Source organism: Ahaetulla prasina, chromosome 17 (genome assembly GCF_028640845.1).
Source record: "Ahaetulla prasina isolate Xishuangbanna chromosome 17, ASM2864084v1, whole genome shotgun sequence".
Taxonomy (NCBI): Eukaryota; Metazoa; Chordata; class Lepidosauria; order Squamata; family Colubridae; genus Ahaetulla; species Ahaetulla prasina.
This window is the reverse complement of record NC_080555.1, coordinates 9,705,052-9,725,784: the sequence shown is the minus strand read 5'-3', so window position 1 is coordinate 9,725,784 and position 20,733 is coordinate 9,705,052. Positions and strand designations below refer to the sequence as shown.

The 20,733-nt window shown below is 49.4% G+C and overlaps 1 protein-coding gene across 4 annotated transcripts; it reads left to right on the top strand.

Annotated features, from left to right (window-relative positions):
• The first annotated feature begins 15 nt into the window (after positions 1-15).
• RNF115 (ring finger protein 115) lies at positions 16-20,543 on the top strand. Of its 4 annotated transcripts, none has more exons than XM_058159780.1 (9): positions 16-224; positions 6,220-6,278; positions 9,496-9,553; positions 13,864-14,060; positions 15,793-15,867; positions 17,095-17,176; positions 17,821-17,914; positions 18,829-18,944; positions 19,638-20,543. In XM_058159780.1, the coding sequence occupies exons 1-9, from the start codon at positions 147-149 to the stop codon at positions 19,767-19,769; spliced, it is 891 nt and encodes a 296-aa protein (XP_058015763.1). In that variant the 5' UTR covers positions 16-146; the 3' UTR covers positions 19,770-20,543. The 4 variants fall into 4 exon arrangements, with proteins under 4 accessions (XP_058015763.1, XP_058015762.1, XP_058015761.1 ...); XM_058159779.1 differs by lacking the exon at positions 6,220-6,278 and adding an exon at positions 7,315-7,373 and having other exon boundaries at positions 19-224; XM_058159778.1 differs by having other exon boundaries at positions 19-242.
• Positions 20,544-20,733: the final 190 nt, after the last annotated feature.

Sequence of the window (20,733 nt, the reverse complement as noted above, 5' to 3'; positions counted from 1 at the left end):
GCCCGGAAGCGATGCGCGGCTAGAGCGCCCCACCCGGCTTTGCCGCTGGCCGCTCTAGGCCCGCGTCGCTCGGTGGCCGCGGCGTCGGCCCAGCGGCGCTGTTTCGCTTTTCCCAAGCCCGGCGGAGGCTTCGGCGGGGCGGGAGGATGGCGGAGGCCTCTTCGGCTGCCGCGACGGCCGCCGTCTCCCAGCACCGCTTCTTTTGCCACAGCTGCAAGGGCGAGGTCAGCCCCAAGCTGCCGGTGAGCCCCGGGACCCCTCCCCCCGCGGAAGAGATGGGAGGGGGGAGGGGCGACCTGGTTCGTGGGGAGGGGAGGAAAACTGGGTCCCCAACCCCCTTTACAAAACGGGGGAGGGGCGACGGGGCACCCGCTCACTGCGGCCCAGGCCGGGGGGGCGGGCTAGAGGGTTTGGGGCAAGCCCTTTCCCCTCCCCCAGGTGTGCCCAGATTTTTGGGGGATGCTGGAGTGGGGGCTTTCCAAAGAATCCGAAGTCAGCAGCTTGGGAAAGGCGGAGTTTTATAACGTATAGCGCAACAACAGGGTGGGAAGGGGGCCTTAGAGGTCATCTAGTCCGACCCCCTCCCTTGTTGAAGCAAAGGAGCCTCCAGACCGGTAAGTCCTCGACTTACGACCACCAGGGAGGTTGGGGGGGGGGGAGGGAAAGGCCTCCTTAACGTTTCTGTTGCTAACTAAGCGAGACCTCTGCTGAGTTGAGTTCGGCCCCGCTTTACGACCGCCCTTGCTGCGTTCATTAAAAGTCACCCGGTCGCTAAGTGAAACCTGGCTTCCTCGTTGACTTGGCTTGGTTGTGGCCAGATTTTTTTGGGGGGGGGGTTGCTGGAGTGTGTGTGGGGGGGGTTTCCCAAGGAATCTGAAGGCAGCAGCAGCAGCAGCTTGGGACAGGCGGAGTTTTATAACATACAGCAGAATTAACAGGGTGGGAAGGGGGCCTCGGAGGCCATCTAGTCCGACCCCCTCCCTTGTCGAAGCAGGGAAGTGCTGGACCGGAAAGTCCTCGACTTACGATAACCGGGGGGTGGGGGGGAGGGAGAGGCCACCCCCTAACGTTTCTGGTGCTAACTAAGCGAGATCTCTGCTGAGTTGAGTTCGGCCCCGCTTTACGACCGTCCTTGCCGCGTTTGTTAAAAGTGAATCGTCGCAGTTGGTCACACACACACCCCGGTCGCTAAGTGAAATCTGGCTTCCTCGTTGACTTGGCTTGGTTGTGCCTAGATTTAGGGTGGGGTGGGGATGCTGGAGTGGGGGGAGGTTTCCAAGGAATCCTTGGGAAAAGCTGAGTTTTATAACATATAGCTGAGTAACACGGTGGGAAGGGGCCTTAGAGGTCATCTAGTCTGACCCCCTTGTCCAATCGCGCTTGGCCAATAAAGAATTCTATTGTTGAATCAGGGAGGCTCCGTACAGGTAAGTCCTTGACTTACGACCACTGTGGAGTCCCCCAACATTTCTGTTGCTAAGTGAAACCTTTTTAAGTTGGGGTCGTCTCCGCTTTACGACCTTTCCTTGCCTCGTTTTGTTAAAGCAAATCGCCGCCGTCGCTCACCCCCCGGTCGCTAAGTGAAATCTGGCTTCCTCATTGACTTGGCTTGGTTGCAAAAAGGGGAGATCACTTGATCCCGGGATGCGCTGCCACCTGAATTTTGATCGCGTTGACAGTGCTGCCAAGGTTGTGAAAAACGCTCCTAAGTCACATTTTTTTCCAGGGCTGTTGCGGCTTTGGACGGTCACTAAGTGAACTGTTGTACGTCGAGGCCTGCCTGTAGCAGAGTTGGGAGGGACCTTAGAGGTCTTCTAGTCCCACCCCCTGTTGAAGCAGGGGACACTATACCACTCTGGACCAATGGCTGTCCCGTCTCTTCTTGAAAAACCATTCTTGAAGTACGGTTGTAGGAATTGAGTATGGATAATCATCATCACCATTCTAACCATGGTCTATCCACGGCAGGATGAAGGCCTCCAACCAATACAGTCCTGACCTTTCCCTTGCCAATTGGGTCCACCATATTTGCTGATGTCATCGATCCCTCTTTCGTGGATGCTTTTGATCCAGTGGGATCCATTCTACAACGGCCTTGCCTGCCCCTGCCATCGGTTCTTCTTACTGTGGGACCAGCCTGCTTCTGTTTCAATTCTCTTACTCTCTTGATGGCAATTGTATACTTTTGTATGTTCTCTAATCCACGTGCAGGTCGTCTTATCTTGTCCCGTCTTCCCATGGCTCTTTGTGCCACTCGTAGTTTTTGTGTCGGTTGTGAGGTTAGAGTCCAGGTTTTGCTGGCATATTTTAAGAGTAGGTGGCACACGCTGATCGAAAACTTTTCAGGCATAGCTTGCCAAATGCCTGCCAACCACATTTAATCCGCCGTTCAATTTCCTTTATTGTATCACCTTCCATTGAGATCCAAAAGAAGGACTAGGGGAGACATGATAGCAGTCTTCCAGTATCTGAGGGGTTGCCCCAAAGAAGAGGGAGTCAAACTATTCTCCAGAGGGCAGGACAAGAAGCAACGGGTGGAAGCTAATCAAAGAGCGAAGCAATTTAGGATTAAGGGGAAATTTCCTGATTGTGAGAAAAATTAACCAGTGGAACGGCTTGCCACCAGAAGTTGTGAATGTTCCAACACTGGAAATTTTTAAGATGATGTTGGATAACCATTTGTCTGAAGTGGTGTAGGGTTTCCTGCCTGGGTAGGGGGTTGGACTAAAAGACCTCCAAGGTCCCTTCCAACTCTGTTATTATTAACCTATTCTCCAAAGCAAGACAAGAAACGATGGATTGAAACTAACCAAGAAGTGAAGCAAACTCGGAATTAAGGAGAAACTGCCTAACGGTGAGAACAATTAGCCAGTGGAACGGCTTGCCACCGGAAGTTGTGAGTGCTCCCAACACTGGAGGTTTTTAAGAAGAGGCTGGACAGCCACTTGTCTGAAATGGTGTGGAATTAAAACCACGGAAATATTCTCAACGCAAGACTCTAAATTTAAAAGCACCCTATTAAATTATTGTCTAATCCAGTGTTTCTCAACCTTGGAAGCTTTTAAGGCGCGTGTGGACTTCAACTCCCGGAATTCCCCAGCCAGCTTACAATGGCTAAGGTTGAGAAACAATAGTCTAAGTACCATGATGGCGAACCTATGGCATGTGTGCCACAGGTGCCACACGGAGCCAATCTGTGGGCACGTGAGCGTTGCCCTAGCTCAGCTCCAGCGTGCGCCAGCCAGCTGATTTTTGGGCCTTGGGGAAGGCTGTTTTCACCCTCCCCAGGCTCCTAGAAAGGCTCTGGAATCTGAGGAGGGCGAAAAATGGGCCTACCAGGCCATGACATGCCAGGAGCTGGGGGCGTGGGGGTCGTCCGCACATGCGCGGGGAGAGGGGCACATTGAATTATGGGTGTGGGCACGCACACACGCTCCCCCCCCCCCGTGCTCCCCTCCGCTTTTGGCGCACGACGGCAAAAAAGGTTCACCTTCACTGGTCTAGTAGTCCGTGCTTGGAAATGTCTGCTTACAATTCTCTCCATTAGGCAGGATTTTTTTAAAAAAACATTTAATTGGAATCTGCCTGTCGGTAGTACATGGGATTATTCCATGTCCCGTATTCTGAGATGGTAGGGAACAGGTCATTCCCAGGGCCCGAGCAGATAAGGTCTATGCCGGTTTAATCTGATGACCTAGTTCAAGCAACTTGCTAACATAAGAGAGGCCACCAGACCACAAAGTACATACCGTACTTTTCGGATTATAAAACGCACTCCCCCCCACACACACACAACCAAAAGAAGGTAGAAATATCGGTGCGTCTTATACACCGAATACAGCCATTTTTGGCCTCCTGAAACCCCGCCTTATGGGTTCTGTTTTTGTGAAAAATGGCCCCGTTTTTGGCCTACCAACACCCCCCCCGCCACACGCATCCTGTTTGTGCCCTCCCCAGCCCCCAGGAGCACTCTGCAGGCCTCCCAAACCTTCTGCGCGTCCCATTTTTGCAAAAGGGCCCATTTTTCACCTCCCCAACCCCCCATGCATCCCGTTTTTGCCCTCCCCAGTCCCCAGGAGCACTCTGCAGGCCCCCCAAATCCTCCACGCATCCCATTTTTGCAAAGGGTTTGGGAGGCCCGCAGAGTGTTCCTGGGGGCTGGGGAGGGCAAAAACTATTTATTTTTTCTTGTTTTCCTCTTCAAAACCTTGATGTGACTTAGCCTCCAGTGCCGCTTATAGTCCGAAAAATATTTTGACAATATTTTGCAAACCCTGCTGTGATATAAGGTAGTCTTCAATGTACAACCACAATTGAGCCCTGAGTTTTATTTTGCTAAGCGAGACATTTGTTAAGTGAGCTTTGTCCTATCTCAACGATTTATCTCGCCACATTCGTTAAAGGAATCGCTGCAGTTATTAGTCACATGGTCGTTAAGCGAATCTGGTTTCTTCCCCGTCGACTTTGCTGGTCAGAAGGTCGCAAAAGAGGATTCCGTGATCCCGGGCACACCGCGACTGTCATAAATATGAGTCAGTTGCTGAGCATCTGAATCACGTGACCGTACGGAATGCCGAAATGGTGGAAAAGCGCAAAAAAAAAAATGTCTTAAGCCACTTTTTTTCAATGCCGCTGCATCTTTGAACGGTCACTAAATGAACTGCTGTAAGTCGAGGACTATCTGTAGTCAAGGCCAAGCTGTAGGGGACTGTCCAGGCTTCAAGTTGCCAAGGTTGGAGACCCCTGTTTTAGAGCAAAGCAGAATCTTTCGGCTTGGCCTGAAAAAGATCCAATTAATAGCCACAGCAACAGCCCTTAGCCTTATATACCGCTTCACAGTGCGTAGGAATAGAATAGAAATAGAAAAGGAATAGAAAATAGAATAGAAATAGAAATAGAAAAGGAATAGAAAAGGAATAGAGAACAGAATAGAATAGAGAATCGAATAGAATGCAGAATAGAATAGAAATAGAATAGGAATAGGAATAGAAATAGATGTAGAAATAGAATAGAATAGAAAATAGGAATAGAATAATATAGAATGTAAAATATAGAATAGTAGAATAAGAATAGAATAAAATAGAATAGAATAGCACTAGCACTTAGACTTATATGCCGCCTCACAGTGCTTTACAGCCCTCTCTAAGCGGTTTTCAGAGTCAGCCTATTGCCCCACAACCATCCGGGCCCTCATTTTACCGACCTCCGAAGGACGGAAGGCTGAGTCAACCTTGGGCAAGTCAGGATCGAACAGGCTGGCAGTCGGCAGAATTAGCCTGCAATGCTGCATCCTAACCATTGTGCCGCCACGGAATTAAGTTCCCCTTTTCCCTGGCCACCTCCTTGTTATCATTCAATATCCAAGTTCTCAGGTTATTTTGGAAATGGACCCTGTGTTCGAGCCTTTCCCGTCTCCACATTCCTTGACACCACAGGCGGAAAAGCTACTGATACGAGGTCCAGTTTCCCCACTCCAACGCTCAGTGGAATATGTTGAACTACAATTCCTGTTGAATGCTGTCGTAATATCCAACACACACAGAGGTTATCAAATTGGGGAGGCTGACTTGTCCAGCAAGGGAGAAGTGGACAATCTATTAAGTCTACTTCTTCTCTTGTTGGGAAAACCTCTGTGGCAATCAACTCACATTCCGACATACAGGTAGTCCTTGTCTTACTATGTTGTGGCCTCCCAGCAGCCAGCGGATCTAGCAGCAGATTCGGACAGTGAGGAGATTGGGGAGGAACCTGGGCCAGTCATGGAGTCTGGGGAAGGCTCTGCGTCGGAGGCAGAGAGGGGGCCAGGGCCATCGAACAGTTGTCAGCTGCCTTCGGAGTCAGACATCAGTGAGGCAGACGAACAGCTGGAGCCTGTTCCCAGTGTGCGCATGCGCAGACTTGCCAGATGAAGGGAACAGCTAAAGAACAAGGGTCGACTCAGCAGTAAGGCCACAGGTGGATGATGAATGGCCCCTCCCAGAGGGAGTAAAAGAGGAGCAAAAGGGGAGTGGAGTTTGCAGGAGACAATTTGTTCGCCTAAGCGGTTCGTGACTGTCTGAGACTGTTTGGCAAGTTGCCAAGGTTGGAGACCCCTGCTCTAAAATCGGTACCTGCTTTTGTTCTCCTTGGAAAAAGAAATGAACCAGGAGTCTTTCTAAGACACATGGTTCTTATCAGCTGAAATCTTATGGCCCCATTTCTTTCTTTCTTTCTTGGCAGGAATACACATGTCCTCGATGTGAATCTGGCTTTATTGAAGAAGTAACAGATGATTCCAGGTATCTTCCATCTCCTGACAAGCAACGACAGGATGTCCTTTTATATATCTCTCCTCTTCTCTTCTTCTGAAGGGTGTTTTTCAACCTCGGCAAATTTAAAATATGTGTAATTCGGGGAGTTGAAATCCAGGTATCGGTAGTCCTTGGCATATGGCCACATTTGAGCCCAAACTTTTTGTTGCTAAATGAAACACCTGCTGAGTGAACGTTGCTTCATTTTACGACTTTGCGTGCCACTGGGGGCTAGGTGAATCCCTGCAGTTGTTCAATTAGTAACACAGCTGTTAAGTGAATACAGATTCACTTCCCCCGTTGCTTGTCAGAAAGTCGCAAAAGGGGACCCCGGGACATTGCGACCGTCATAACTGTGAGTCAGTTGCCAAGCGTCTGAATATTGATCGCATGTCGACGGGATGCTGCAGTGGTCAGGACTATGAAAAATGGGCCGTAAGTCCCTTTTGTCAGTGATGTAACTGTGAACGGTCACTAAATGGAACTCCAGTTGCCTCTTGAAAAAGCACCTTTGGGATTGTCCAGAAAGCTTTTCTAGAAAACTATACTGCCAGAGGAAAAACCCTCCTGTGGCCACTTGTCCCCCCCTTTTTTCAGGAGCCCCCTAAAAGCCACTTTTTCAGCTCTGCTTGGTGCTTCTGCTGCCTGTTTTGATGCACGACAAAACATCTTGTTAGGGTCTCCCTTAAAGAGAAAGACCCAGACTCTGAGGGGCTTCTGCGGTTCCCCTTGCCCCATACGGATCCTCCTTCTTTTTGGGTTGGGGGGAGAGATCTCCTATCATAGTGATGGCTAACCTTTTTGCCATCACGTGCCAGGAAGGGGGGTTGCACATGCACACACCCATAATTCTATGCTTCCCGCCCCACGTATGCACGTGCGACCCCTCTTGACCCCCTGCTCTAAAATCGGTACCTGCTTTTGTTCTCCTTGGAAAAAGAAATGAACCAGGAGTCTTTCTAAGACACATGGTTCTTATCAGCTGAAAACTTATGGCCCCGTTTCTTTCTTTCTTTCTTGGCAGGAATACACATGTCCTCGATGTGAATCTGGCTTTATTGAAGAAGTAACAGATGATTCCAGGTATCTTCCATCTCCTGACAAGCAACGACAGGATGTCCTTTTATATATCTCTCCTCTTCTCTTCTTTTGAAGGGTGTTTTTCAACCTTGGCAAATTTAAAATATGTGTAATTCGGGGAGTTGAAATCCAGGTATCGGTAGTCCTTGGCATATGGCCACATTTGAGCCCAAACATTTTGTTGCTAAATGAAACACCTGCTGAGTGAACGTTGCTTCATTTTACGACTTTGCGTGCCACTGGGGGCTAGGTGAATCCCTGCAGTTGTTCAATTAGTAACACAGCTGTTAAGTGAATACAGATTCACTTCCCCCGTTGCTTGTCAGAAAGTCGCAAAAGGGGACCCCGGGACATTGCGACCGTCATAACTGTGAGTCAGTTGCCAAGCGTCTGAATATTGATCGCATGTCGACGGGATGCTGCAGTGGTCAGGACTATGAAAAATGGGCCGTAAGTCCCTTTTGTCAGTGATGTAACTGTGAACGGTCACTAAATGGAACTCCAGTTGCCTCTTGAAAAAGCACCTTTGGGATTGTCCAGAAAGCTTTTCTAGAAAACTATACTGCCAGAGGAAAAACCCTCCTGTGGCCACTTGTCCCCCCCTTTTTTCAGGAGCCCCCTAAAAGCCACTTTTTCAGCTCTGCTTGGTGCTTCTGCTGCCTGTTTTGATGCACGACAAAACATCTTGTTAGGGTCTCCCTTAAAGAGAAAGACCCAGACTCTGAGGGGCTTCTGCGGTTCCCCTTGCCCCATACGGATCCTCCTTCTTTTTGGGTTGGGGGGAGAGATCTCCTATCATAGTGATGGCTAACCTTTTTGCCATCACGTGCCAGGAAGGGGGGTCGCACATGCACACACCCATAATTCTATGCTTCCCGCCCCACGTATGCACGTGCGACCCCCTCTTGACCCCCCTGCTCCTGGAACGCGATGGGACTCCTAGAGAGGCTCTGGGGGCTGGGGACAGCAAAAAATGTCACTTCCTGTCCAACCGGGCCGTGGTAGCTCAGGCTGGTAAGAAGCCTGTTATTAGAACACAGCAGCCTGCAATTACTGCAGGTTCAAGCCCGGCCCAAGGTTGACTCAGCCTTCCATCCTTTATAAGGTAGGTAAAATGAGGACCCAGATTGTTGGGGGGACAATAAGTTGACTTTGTAAAAATATACAAATAGAATGAGACTATTGCCTTATACACTGTAAGCCGCCCTGAGTCTTCGGAGAAGGGCGGGATATAAATGTAAATTAAATTTTTTTTAAAAAAACCGGAAGTTGGGAAACGGGCCATTTTTGGCCTCCAGGGAGTGGGGAAAGGCCGTTTTTGCCCTCCCCAGACTCATAGAGAGGCTCTGGAGCCAGGTGAAAGAGAAAAATGGGCCTTCCCCACCACCCGCCAGGCCCTCCGGAGGCAGGAAACAGCCTGTTTCCCTACATGCCCACTGATATGGCTACGCGTGCCCCCTGTGGCACACATGCCATAGGTTCTCCATCACGGTTCTATCGGGTTGGAATGAGACAACTCGCTGCAGGGACAATTCAGTTTAATTATTTAAATAGTTAAAACATTACCTTGTTTTTCAGACTATCAGATGCACATAAACTTAGAAGAGGAAAACAACCAAAAAAGGTTTTTGGCCCCATTTTGGGAGGCCTTTTCCAGCCTTTTTTTGGCTCGTTTTTGAGGCTTTTTTCAGCCCATTTTCGAGGCTTTTTTCAGCCTGTTTTTGAAGCTTTTTTGGCCTGTTTTTGAGGCTTTCTCCGGCCTGTTTTGGGGGCTTTTTTCGGCCCGTTTTCAAGGCTTTTTTTCAGTTGTTTTTTTCATAGTCAGAAAAATACGATATTTTAACTTTTGTCACTCATATTTCATTCTGTCCCTCCTTTGGCATCCTTTCTTTCACGATTCTATTCCACCGTTTCTAACAATATTAATCTAACTCTTGTCCCGCGGCGAGCTGGCCTTGGCGAGTATCCTAGACCCCTATTAGTTCGCTCCCTGGTAAGTTGGTGATGAGGAAGGTGGGAATTTCTGGGAGTTGAAGTCCACATATCTTAAACGTTGCCAAGGTTGGGAATCCTTTTAAAGTCCCGGCGTTCTTCCGCAACCTGTTTTTTTTCTTTCTCTCTCTAGTTTTTTAGAAGGCAACAGCAGCGGCAACGATGAAAGTCCTTCTACTCCATTTGCAGAGGTGAGTTTTCCTGTTCTCTTTTTTTTTTTTCTTCAGCTTTCTACAGCTGTGTCAGGGAGGGGTTCTTCTCTGTCCATTTCTCTTGTGACCCAGCCCAAGTAGGTAGTAGGGGAAACAGTCAGTGTAAAACAAACAAACTTTATTCAAACAGCTGAGAATTATTTCATTCTCGGCGTAGTTCAACTAAATTAAAGCAAATTCCTCCCAACAGAAATTCCTCAGTCCTATCGCCAACCTTGGTCCAATTAGGCAAACTGCCAAAGGCCTTTCTTGGCAAAAGTACAGAAGACATCGATACAAAACAAATGCAGCAAAGCAAAGCTATCAGCGTTGTTTTCCGGCAAAGCCCAAATGCCGTTGCTGGTCCTTTAAGCCTTATGGGAGGGCCGTGGATGGAGGTTGCCTGTCTCCAGGCTGGGCTGTCCGTCTCTTTGGAGGCTGAGTTTGCTGACCCCATGGGGTGCCCAGGCGGGTGGCTTGCTGGTCACAAACCAACTGATGCTTCTTGTTTTGTGAGAACCCAGGCAATGGGGTTAATTCAGTAAGCTGAGTCTCTTCAGGATTTAGAGGGTTGTGAAGATGCTGCTGGCAAATAGAATTAGAAATACAATAGAACACAACAGAATGTAAAAACTAGAATAGAATAGAATATAAAATATAGAAATAGAATAGAAAATAGAAAATGTAGAATAGAATGTAAAATATAGAATAGAGTAGAACAGAACTGTGATGGCGAATCTATGGCGCACGTGCCACAGGTGTCACACGGAGCCATATCGGTGGGCACATGAGCTCAGCTCCGGCGCACATGCGCGCACTGGCCAGCTGATTTTCAGGCCTTCTGAGCCCACTGGAAGTCAGGAAAAAGGCTGTTTCCGGTCTCCACAGAGCCTCCAGGGGTGGACAAGGCCCGTTTTTCACTCTCCCCAGAAATGGGATGGAAACATCCTCAGAAACGGCCCATTTGTCAACTTCCAGTCCCACCGGTCCCCGGGCTCCTAGAAAGGCTCTGGAGCCTGGGGAGAGTGAAAAACGGGCCTTCCGGTAGGACTGGAAGTCGGCTAATGGGCTGTTTCTGGCCTCCGTGGGGTTGGGGAAGGCTGTTTTCACCCTCCCCAGCCTCCTAGAAAGGCTCTGGAGCCTGGGGAGAGTGAAAAATGGGTGCAATGGGCCCACCATGCCATTGCGTGCCAAAAGCGGAAGCTTGGGGGGGCGGGGTGCATAGAATTATGAGTGAGGGCACGCGCACAACCCCCCCCCCCAGTACTCCCCCCCGCTTTTGGCACGTGATGGCAAAAAGCTTAGCCATCACTGAAATAGAATAATAGAATGGAATGTAAAAAAATAGAGTAGAATGTAAAAAATAGAATAAAATAGAATGTAAAATATAGAATAGACTAAAATGTTAAATATAGAATAGAATAGAAAATATAGAATAAAATGCAAAATATAGAATAGACTAAAATGTTAAATATAGAATAGAACAGAAAATAGAAAATGTAGAATAAAATGCAAAATATAGAATAGAATAATATAGAGTAGAATGTGAAGAATAGAATAGAATAGAATAGAATAATAATTTTATTGTCACTTTGTACAATAATCGGCATACAATAAAATGGAATTCCGTTGCATCCAGCTCTCAAAGGGTTATCGCCTCCAATATACCCGACGTAACCATGAGAGAAGAAATAAATAACTTACACAGAATTCTGCACATGCCCACATCTATGATAATTATATTTATAATTAGCAGCCTGAGCTCACGCGGCCGCTTTGGTTTGAACGTTATAATTAGTCCCTGGGTGTTTCTCCTGCTGTGCTTGGTAATTTGCTTGCGTGGCCAGAGCTGCTGATGGGATCACGCAGAGCCTCCTTCCGCATCCCCTTGAATTCCGCCTTTTGAATCTCTTATTTTAAAATACTTTTTACAATCCTCTCGGACGGATCAGGAAGGCTCCTGGCCCCGCTGAGCGTACAATGCTCTCGATGTGGCTGCCCACAGTTTGTGCCAAAGCCAGCCTAGGTCATGCGAGTGGCAGAATGTCACGGTATGGGGTTTTATGGGGCGAAACCCCAGCGGGTCGAAGGATGTAGGCGCCTCTCCAAATCGGCCACGGACCCCATCGAAAGCATCCGTGGCTTTGGTGACCTCCTGAGTGGATTGCAGGTAGTCCTCGACGTACAACCACAACAGAGGCCGAAATTCCTGTCGCTAAGTGAGACTTTGGTTCAGTGGGTTTTGCCTCCATTTTAAGACCTTCCTTGCCACAGTTGTTAAGTGAATCACTGCAGTTGATAAGTTAGCAGCATGGTCGTTAAGTGAATCTGGCTTCCCCTTTTGCTGGTCGAAAGGTCGCAAAAGGGGATCACGTGACTCTGGGACACCGTCATAAATGGGAACCAGTTGCCAAGGATCTGAATTTTGATCCCGTGACGGTGGGGATGCTGCAGCGGTCATTCGGGCTATAAGGCGCGCCATTTTGTCTCCCCAAAGGGGGCAAAAATGGCTGTCCGTCTTATAGAATGAATATTGGCAAAGCCCCGCCAATCATTTTTTGGCCTCCGCACGCCCTGTTTTCAGGCCTTTTCCCAGTCTTTTTTAGGCCTTTTTTGGCCCATTTTCAAGGCATTTTCAGCTTGTTTTTGAGGCTTTTTTGGGGCTCGTTTTTGGGGCTTTTTCAGGGCTTTTTTGGCCTGTTTTGGAGGCTTTTTCAGCCTGTTTTGGAGGCTTTTTCTGCCTGTTTTGGAGGCTTTTTCTGTCTGTTTTGGAGGCTTTTTCTGCCTGTTTTGGAGGCTTTTTCTGCCTGTTTTGGAGGCACTTTTTTTTGGCCTGTTTTGGAGGCTTTTCAGCCCGTTTCTTCCAAAAAAATGGGCTGAAAAAAGCCCCCAAAACAGGCTGAAAAAAGCCTCAAAAACAGGCCAAAAAACCTCAGAAATGACCCCCCAAAAGCTTCAAAACGGGCCAAAAAAAGCCTCAAAAACAGGCTGAAAAAAGCCTCAAAAACAAGCCAAAAAAAGACTGGAAAAGGCCCGAAAAAAGGTAGGCCAAACCCTTTTTTTAAAAAAAAATATTTGCATTTATATCCCGCCCTTCTCCGAAGACTCAGGGCGGCTTACACTATGTCAAGCAATAGTCTTCATCCTATTTGTATATTATATACAAAGTCAACTTATTGCCCCCAACAATCTGGGTCCTCATTTTACCTACCTTATAAAGGATGGAAGGCTGAGTCAACCTTGGGCCTGGTGGGACTCGAACCTGCAGTAATTGCAAGCAGCTGCTGTTAATAACAGACAGACTTAGTCCGCTGAGCCACTTTTCCTCTTCTAAATTTAGGTGCGTCTTATAGTGCGAAAAACACAGTGTCTATATATATACTGTATATTAAAATGCACATATTTATGCTGTATTTCAATTCTTGTTAGTTGCTCAGGATCATACTGGTCAGATGGACCAATATTTATATCCACTGAAATAAATCTATGCCACCTCTAGCACCCCCCACCCCCCAGGAATAAACATACTGAAATAATTATTTCAGGCTACGATGTCTTGGTTCCTTTGGGAGTTCTGGCTCAGAGCAATTCAGATGTTTGGGTCTGTAGGCAGTTCTTTTAAAAATAAAGCTGGTTCTCCCCCACCCACCCCGCCCAGCTCCATCTGTCGATTCTGAATTTAGCCCTCGGGCTCAGCGTGTCGTCACTCTTGACCTCAAAGTCAGCCGCTTTCCCTGAGCTCAGTTTCATTTGAACTCAACTGGTTCAGACGTGTTGCTTAATGTCGTCTCGGTCACAAAAGTGGGGAACTCCCTGTCCCTCCCCCTTCGACCCAGCCCATCTTAGACTGACTCTTGAGTCTGGTTGAGCCACTGTAGCCACTCAACACGGTTGACTTTGGAAGGGCTCCAGAAACTCCTCTGGCCCTCCGGCTTTAGAGTTGGGATCGGTCAATCAGAATTAAGTGTGAAAAATGGTCATAAGTCGCTTTTTTCATTGCCGTTGTAATTTTGAACGATCACTAAATGAGCGGTTGTAGGGAATGGTGCGGTGGCCTAGAGGTGGAGCTCTCTCACCTCACAATCAGGAGGCGGTGAGTTCGATCCTAGGTAGAGGCAGATATTGCTCTCTCTGGGCACAGTGAGAATATATCTGCGGCCGCTAAATGAACTGTTGCAAGTCGAGGATTACTTGTATAAAAATTGCTTTCTGGTAAAGAAAATTGTGCTTTCGCCTCGGGAGGCGTTTTCGTTGTGGCCTCTACGCTGGTTCTGACTCTTTTCCTAAACTTTCCGTCTTCCTTCCCGCAGTTCTGGGACCAGCTGGATCGTTCCATGGTCTTTCCATTCCTGAGCAGCTCTCTGGACCACAATGGCAGGGACAACGAGAGGGGCCACCAAGCCCATGCGGACCTTTGGGGACCAAGCCGACCCCCGCGACTGCCAATGGCCCGGAGATATCGGCCCCGCCTCAGCACACGGCCAGATCGGTCGCCGGCCATTGAAGGGTAAGAACCAAAGAGGCGAGTCCAGCTCTCTCTCTGGAAGAGAGAGGGGTCTGTCCAGCTTGTCAGAGAAAGGGGGTTATTTCCCCGAGCGAAGGTTAAAAACAAGGGTAGCCTTGAACCAGTAGAGGGAGTCCTCAACTTAACGGCCATTTATTGAGCTCAACATTCCTGTTGCTAAGTGAAACATTGGTGAATTTTGCACCCGTTTGATGACTTTTCTCGTTGTGTTTGTTAAGCACGGGTGAAATGGTACCGGTTTGGACCGGTTCACCCGAACTGGTAGTAAAAAATGCTACCAGTTCGTACAAACCGGTATTTCTGATGATCAGCTGTGCTGCATGATTTAAATTCTCTAGAAAGCAGTTGTTTCCCCCCGCCCCTCGCTGTTCTACTTACCTTAGAAAAGGCTTCTTAATCCTCCTTTTTCAGCACTGCACAGTAGCATTTGTGGTGCACATGCGCGACGCATTTGGCGTGTACTGTGCATGCGTGCACACAGCGAACCGGTAGCAGACTTTCAGAGCATTTCACCCCTGTTCGAAGCCAGTAGAGGGAGTCCTCAACGGCCATTTATTGAGCCCAACATTTCCGTTGCTAAGTGAAACATTCGTGAAGTGAATTTTGAAACCCGTTGGACGACTTTTCTCAACCACGTTTGTTCAGTGAATCACTGCCGTTGTTCAATTAGTGACACGGTTTTGTTAAGCGAATCTGGCTTCCCTACTGACTTTGCTTCCCAGAACGTCTGTTTTAGAACGAATGAGCCGGAAGGGACCTTGGTGGTCTTTCTAGTCCAGCCCCCCTACTCGAGCAAAAGGTTGCAAAAGGGGATCACATGACCCTGGGGACACTGCAAGCGTCGTAAATACGAACCAGTGGCCAACTATCTGAATTTTGATCACGCGATCAAGGGGATCATTGCTGCGGAGGTTGTAACTGTGGGAAGCGGTCCTAAGTCCCGTTTCAGTGCTGTTGAGACTTTGAACGGTCACTAAATGAACTGTTGCAAGTTGAAGACAGCCTGTACTTTTCATAATCATCCTACCTGGGCTCTTGACAGCCAGCTCAGCATTGTACAACCGATAATTCGTTGTGCTCTTTGCTAAAGTGGGGGCGATGCTTCCTGCATCTCATTAGACGAACTTGTTTGGCTGCCAGTGTTTCAGTCTTTCAAGGAAGAATTTACAATCGCAGACCTTATCTGGCTTGGGCAGCTGCCAGGCCGATATCTTCAAAACTTGACAAGGAGACACGAACTAATTTAAGCGGACTAATTGTCTCTTGCAAACTCCCCTCCCTTTTCGCTCCTCTTTTATTCCCTCTGGGAGGAGCCAGTCATCGTCCACCTGTGGCTTTACTCCCGAGTCGACCCTTGTTCTTTAGCTGTTCCCTTTGTCTGGCAACTCTGTGCAAGTGCACAGGCTCCAGCTGTTCGTCTGCCTCACTGATGTCTGACTCCGAAGGCAGCTGATAACTGGCAGACGGCCCTGGCCTCCTCTCTGCCTCCCATGCAGAGCCCTCATCAGAGCCTCCCCCAGACTCCGGGACTGGCCCATGTTCCTCCCCAACCTCCTCACTGTCTGAATCTGCTACCAGCTCTTTGTGGTATCAGCAGATGAGTTTCCTCTTGGCCAGGTAGCAACGTCCGTGAATACAGCTGCTCCTTTCTTACCTGTGACTTTTTCCTCTGTTGTTCCCACCCGACAAATCACCTCCCTCCACCCCCAAGCAGAATAATTCAGCAGATCTTCGCTGGCTTCTTTGCAAATTCAGCAGTTCCTGGATCGCCGCCTCCGTCTTTCTCCTGGTGAGTGACATCTACACTTGGCGACAATTGTGTGCCCTTCAATGCTTGGATTTAGGCGTGGGGTGAATATGGGGAGTCGGGGTTGTTCTGGGACTCCAATCGGGGATCTTTTCAAGCCGCTTCTCGGCTCAGACCCTGGGAAGGGAGGGCTGGAAGCTTCAAGAGGGAAGATGCTTTGAATCTCAGGTAGACAGTTCCCCTTCCTCTTCGTCTCCGGGCCTTTGGTCCTGCTCCAGGCCTGGCTTTGTAGAATGGGTCAACTCGCTACGGCCAACTCACCCTGGCCAATTCCACGGCCAACTCGCCAAAGGATAACTCGCTGCGAGACAATTCAAGAATTCAGTTATTTAAAAATAATTTTAATTTTTGTCATTCACATTTCATTTTGTCCCTGAAGTGGTGCGGTGGCCTAGAAATGGAGCTCTCGCCTCACAATCAGGAGGCTGTGAGTTCGATCCTAAGTAGAGACCGATCTTCCTCTGAGCACAATGGGAATATATGGGCAGTAGTGGGATTCAAATAATTTAACAACCGGTTCTCTGCCCTAATGATTTCTTCCAACAACCAGTTCACCAAGCTGCTCAGAAAGTTAACAATCGGTTCTCCCAAAGTGATACAAACTGGCTGGATCTCAGCACTGCTGCTGGTGGGGAAAATTCCGCACTGGCAACAGGAAAGTCATCCGGCCAGTAAACACTCGGCTCCATTCAGTTGCCCAGACTCCACCCCGCCAGGGATTATGGGGCCGTTAAATGATGATGGTTTCGTTTTGTCCCTCCTTCATGATTCCGCTCACTTATTTCTTCGCTGTTAGTGTGACTCTTGTCCCGCAGTGAGTTGGCTGTGGCGAGTTGGCCACGGCGCGTAGTTGTAGACCCGGAATGGAGGGCTGGAAGTTTGTTTGAGGGATGACGGCTTGAATCTCAGCCAGGCGATTCCCTTTCTCTTCAACTGCGGGTCTTTGGTCGTGCTCCAGGCCTGGCTTTGAAACTAGCCAGCCTCCCCTGTTTCCACAACTCCTGCATCCTAGTTATCCTTGGGGAATTGTGCCGACCATTGCAGCTGACCCCTTCCCCCTGGGACCCCGAACAACTTCTCCTAGTTTTCCTGATTAGGAGTTGCAGAAAATGACAGCTTGGTGGGGAAGGCTGGAAGTTCCTTGTCTACCAAAGCAGCTGTTTCCCCCAGGCCCTTCCGTTGAGCTCCCTTTTCTTTCGCTCCCTCCAGGGGAGGCATGCAGGGCAGGCTGCACTCTAGCTTTGGGGACTACGCGTGGGACCAGAGCGGCCTCGATGCTGTCTTGACCCAGGTAAAGGCACCGGCCAGCGGGCCCCGGGCGAGGCTGCCCTTCTCCTCCAGCAGGGATACCTGGGGCAGTGCTGGGCCTTCTCTTCCCTTGCCACGGTCTCCCGTTTTGTTTGTCCACATCCCCCCAGGCGGCTCATCTCTCTCGCTGGCCCTTGCAAAAGGGAACCTGCGTCATTTGGAGCGCAGGGCCGAAAGCAAACTCACACCGACTAGCAGAGAACAAATGGAGCCCCTGATCATTCAGACGGGCTAGATCCGTGATGATGAACTACGTGTGCCAAAGGTGACATGCAGAGCCCCCTCTGGGCATGTGTGTCGTTGCCAGCTGCTCGCCGGAAAATGGCCTGAAATCAGCTCGAAAAAAGCCCCCAAAACAGGCCATTTCTGCTTCCCCAAAAATAAGACCCCTGTCTTATTTTTATTTTATTTTTTTGAACCCCGAAATAAGTGCTTGGCCTTTCAAGAGGCACCTGGACTTTCTGGTTTTTCCTTTGAAGACATTTTGCTTCTCATCCAAGCAGCTTTTTTGAACTCCCGCCTGTCCTCGTGGTGTGCAGCGAAGGGTTCCTCCCACCTCCATCGCCACCATCAGCCCCCGAGCCTTAAGGCCTCGTCTCTTGGGTAACCTCCCCCCCTCTCTTGCAGCTTATGGGGCACTTGGAAAATACAGGGCCTCCCCCAGCTGAGAAGGAGAAAATCTCTTCCCTCCCGACAGTGACCGTCACTCAGGAACAAGTGGGTACGTTCTTGTTTTTGTCCTTTTTTGGGGGGCTTGTCCAGAGCCAGTTTGACATGGCTTTCTTTTTTCTTTCCTTTCCTTTTCCTTCCCATTCCCCCTTTTCTCTATTCTTCCCTCTTTCCCTCCCTCTCTTCTCTCTCTCTCATTTCTTTTCTTTTCCTTTTCCCTTTTCTTCCTCTCCTTTCCTTTATTTCCTTTCCCTCTTCCCTCTTTTCCCTCCCTCTCTTCTCTCTCTCTCTCTCGTTTCTTTTTTCTTTTCCTTTCCTTTCCTTCCTTCTTCCCCTTTCCTTTTTCCTCTTTTCTTTTTCTTTTTCTCTTTTCTTTCCCTTTTTTCTTTTGCTTCCCTTCCCTTTTTTCTCTTTTCTTTCTCTTTCTCTCTCTCTTTCTTTTCTTTTCTTGTTCGTCCCACCAGCATGCGATAGAACACACCGGTCATTTTCTGGGAGAGGTCTTAAGCAGGGGTGTCAAACTTGATTTCATTGGAGGCTGCCTCAAGCACCCCACGAGCCAGATCCTTGAGTTTGATAGTGGTCTTAACGGCAATTCAAAGGAAGCAGCTCCACCCAACACCGCAGTTGCCGATTGCTAAATTTTAATCACTCGTGCGCGACAGTCCAAGCTCTTTGCTCTCATCGTCTCCTGAACCTCTTCATCCTTTTCCTTTCCGTATCTTCTTCTTTTTTCTTTCTTTTGGGATCCTTTTCTGTCTCCTTGCTTTTCCTGGGAGTTACATCGTTCCCTCCACTTCCCACCGACTTTCGCTATCGTCTCTTTAGCATCCAGCATTCTTTTGGCGCCACCCTTAAATGCTGACGCCACCCGGAACTTTTCCGTTTCCCGTTGGATCTCTTTTTGCTTTTGAAACTCCCTCCCTCTGGCCGCTGGCACTGACGTTTCCCCCTCCCCTCCGGCAGATACGGGTTTGGAGTGTCCCGTGTGCAAAGAAGACTACACCGTGGCGGAGCAGGTCCGGCAACTTCCGTGCAATCACTATTTCCATAGCAGCTGCATTGTGCCATGGCTGGAACTGGTGAGTTTCCGCTCGGGCAGATGGGGTGGGTTGCGGGGAGCATTATCCCTGGCTCTGGGGCAGGAAATCTGAGGCGCCACCGCAGCAAATAGAAATGACACTTAGACTTATATACCGCTTCACAGTGCTTTTACAGCCCTCTCTAAGCGGTTTACGGAGTCAGCATATTTGCCCCCCCGCCCCCAACAATCTGGGTCCTCGTTTTACCCGCCTCGGAAGGATGGAAGGCTGAGTCGACTTTGAGCTGGTTGGGATCGAACTGCTGGAAGTGGGCAGAGTTAGCCTGCAATATTGCATTCTAACCACTGGGAAGGAAGGAAGGAAGGAAGGAAGGAAGGGTAATAGCACTTGGACTTATATACCGCCTCACAGTGCTTTACAGCCCTCTCTTAAGTGGTTTACAGAGTCAGCCTCTTGCCCCCAACAATCTGGGTCCTCATTTTACCCACCTCGGAAGGACGGAAGGCTGAGTCAACCTTGAGCCTGGTGAGATTTGGACTGCCGAATCGCAGGCAGCTGGCAGTCATCAGAAGTTAGCCTGCAGTACTGCACTCTAACACTGCGCCACGCCCGGCTCTGTATCTGAATCACTAAGAAGCCACCAGAAGAGAACATTTCTCCCTCCAGGAGAGGAATTTGATTTTGGGTTCCAGTCGCTCACACGCCTGCTTATTTTTCCTTCTCCTTTGCCAGCACGACACGTGTCCCGTGTGCCGGAAGAGCCTGAACGGGGAGGACTCCGCTCAGCGAGCCCCAAACACGGAGGCCTCCACGAGCAACTCCTTTAGCAGCCCAAGCCACCTGCATGACCGATGGACTTTCTGAAGCCTTTCTCCCCCCCACCCCAGGGCCGCTGGGGCAGAGAGAGCGAGAGAGAAGGGCAAGCGAGAAGCCTGCCGCCTTCTTGGCTACGGATGTAAATTGTACGATAACTCAACCACACAAAGCGAGTGGCGAGGAGAAGGCGGGCCCAAGCGGCCTTCACCCCTCCCCTCCCCATCGAAGTCTGCCCCACCCCCCTCTTCAGAAAAACGGCCACCGAGAAAACACCTCTCAAACCTTCAGGTCTGAAGAGGCCACATTAGTGCTTGCAGGGTGGGAGTGGCGTCTATTAAAGCTTGTGGACTTTCCCCCCCCCCATCCACCCCTCTGATATCTGTACTGATTGCTGGCTGGCTTGGCTGTCCACATTACCGCCCTTTTCTGGACGTGGACAGGGAATCGCGAAGCTCGGAAGGAGCCGGAAGGCCTGTCACGCTTTAAAAGGTGGCATGGTCGGAAGGGGCTAGTGGGGTCTCCGTCTGCGTTTGGCCGATGGGTGTCTTGGGTTCAGAAGGGGCGGGGGAAGGAGAAGAGAAGCCCCTCCCCTCCCCTTCCCCTCACTCCAGGTTTCCGTGGAAGCAAACAGGCCACACTTCTCCGAGCGAGGAAGGTGTTGCTGTGGCTGGATTCCTTTGCTTGAACTGAAATATCCACCGGTCCAGTTTGGTCCTTGCTGTCAAACGGACTCCATTTGTCTTTCACAGCAGAAATGATCTTGTCAGGTATTCCTCCATATCGAAAACGCGAATACCGTTACTTAAAATATCAAGAAGAATGCGGCTTGTCTCTCTTTTTTTCCCTCCCCCGCCCCACCCACCCCCTTCAACTTTCATAGACTGCCATTGTTTTCTCCTCGGCTTTTAAACCTGTCGATCGTGTCCGAACTTCCTTCCAACCCTACCAACCCAGGAGGAGGGAAAAAAAACCTCCTTAAAAATCAGCCAAAATCAGTGTCTTGCCTTCCAAG

What these genes read in the sequence shown, in the direction of transcription:
- RNF115 (XM_058159778.1), top strand. Translation starts at nt 147, where the DNA reads ATGGCGGAGGCCTCTTCGGCTGCCGCGACGGCCGCCGTCTCCCAGCAC. An exon ending in AGGTCAGCCCCAAGCTGCCG is followed by an intron (nt 243 to 6,219) that starts GTGAGCCCCGGG and finishes CTTTCTTGGCAG; the next exon opens with GAATACACATGTCCTCGATG. An exon ending in TCGATGCTGTCTTGACCCAG is followed by an intron (nt 17,177 to 17,820) that starts GTAAAGGCACCG and finishes CCTCTCTTGCAG; the next exon opens with CTTATGGGGCACTTGGAAAA.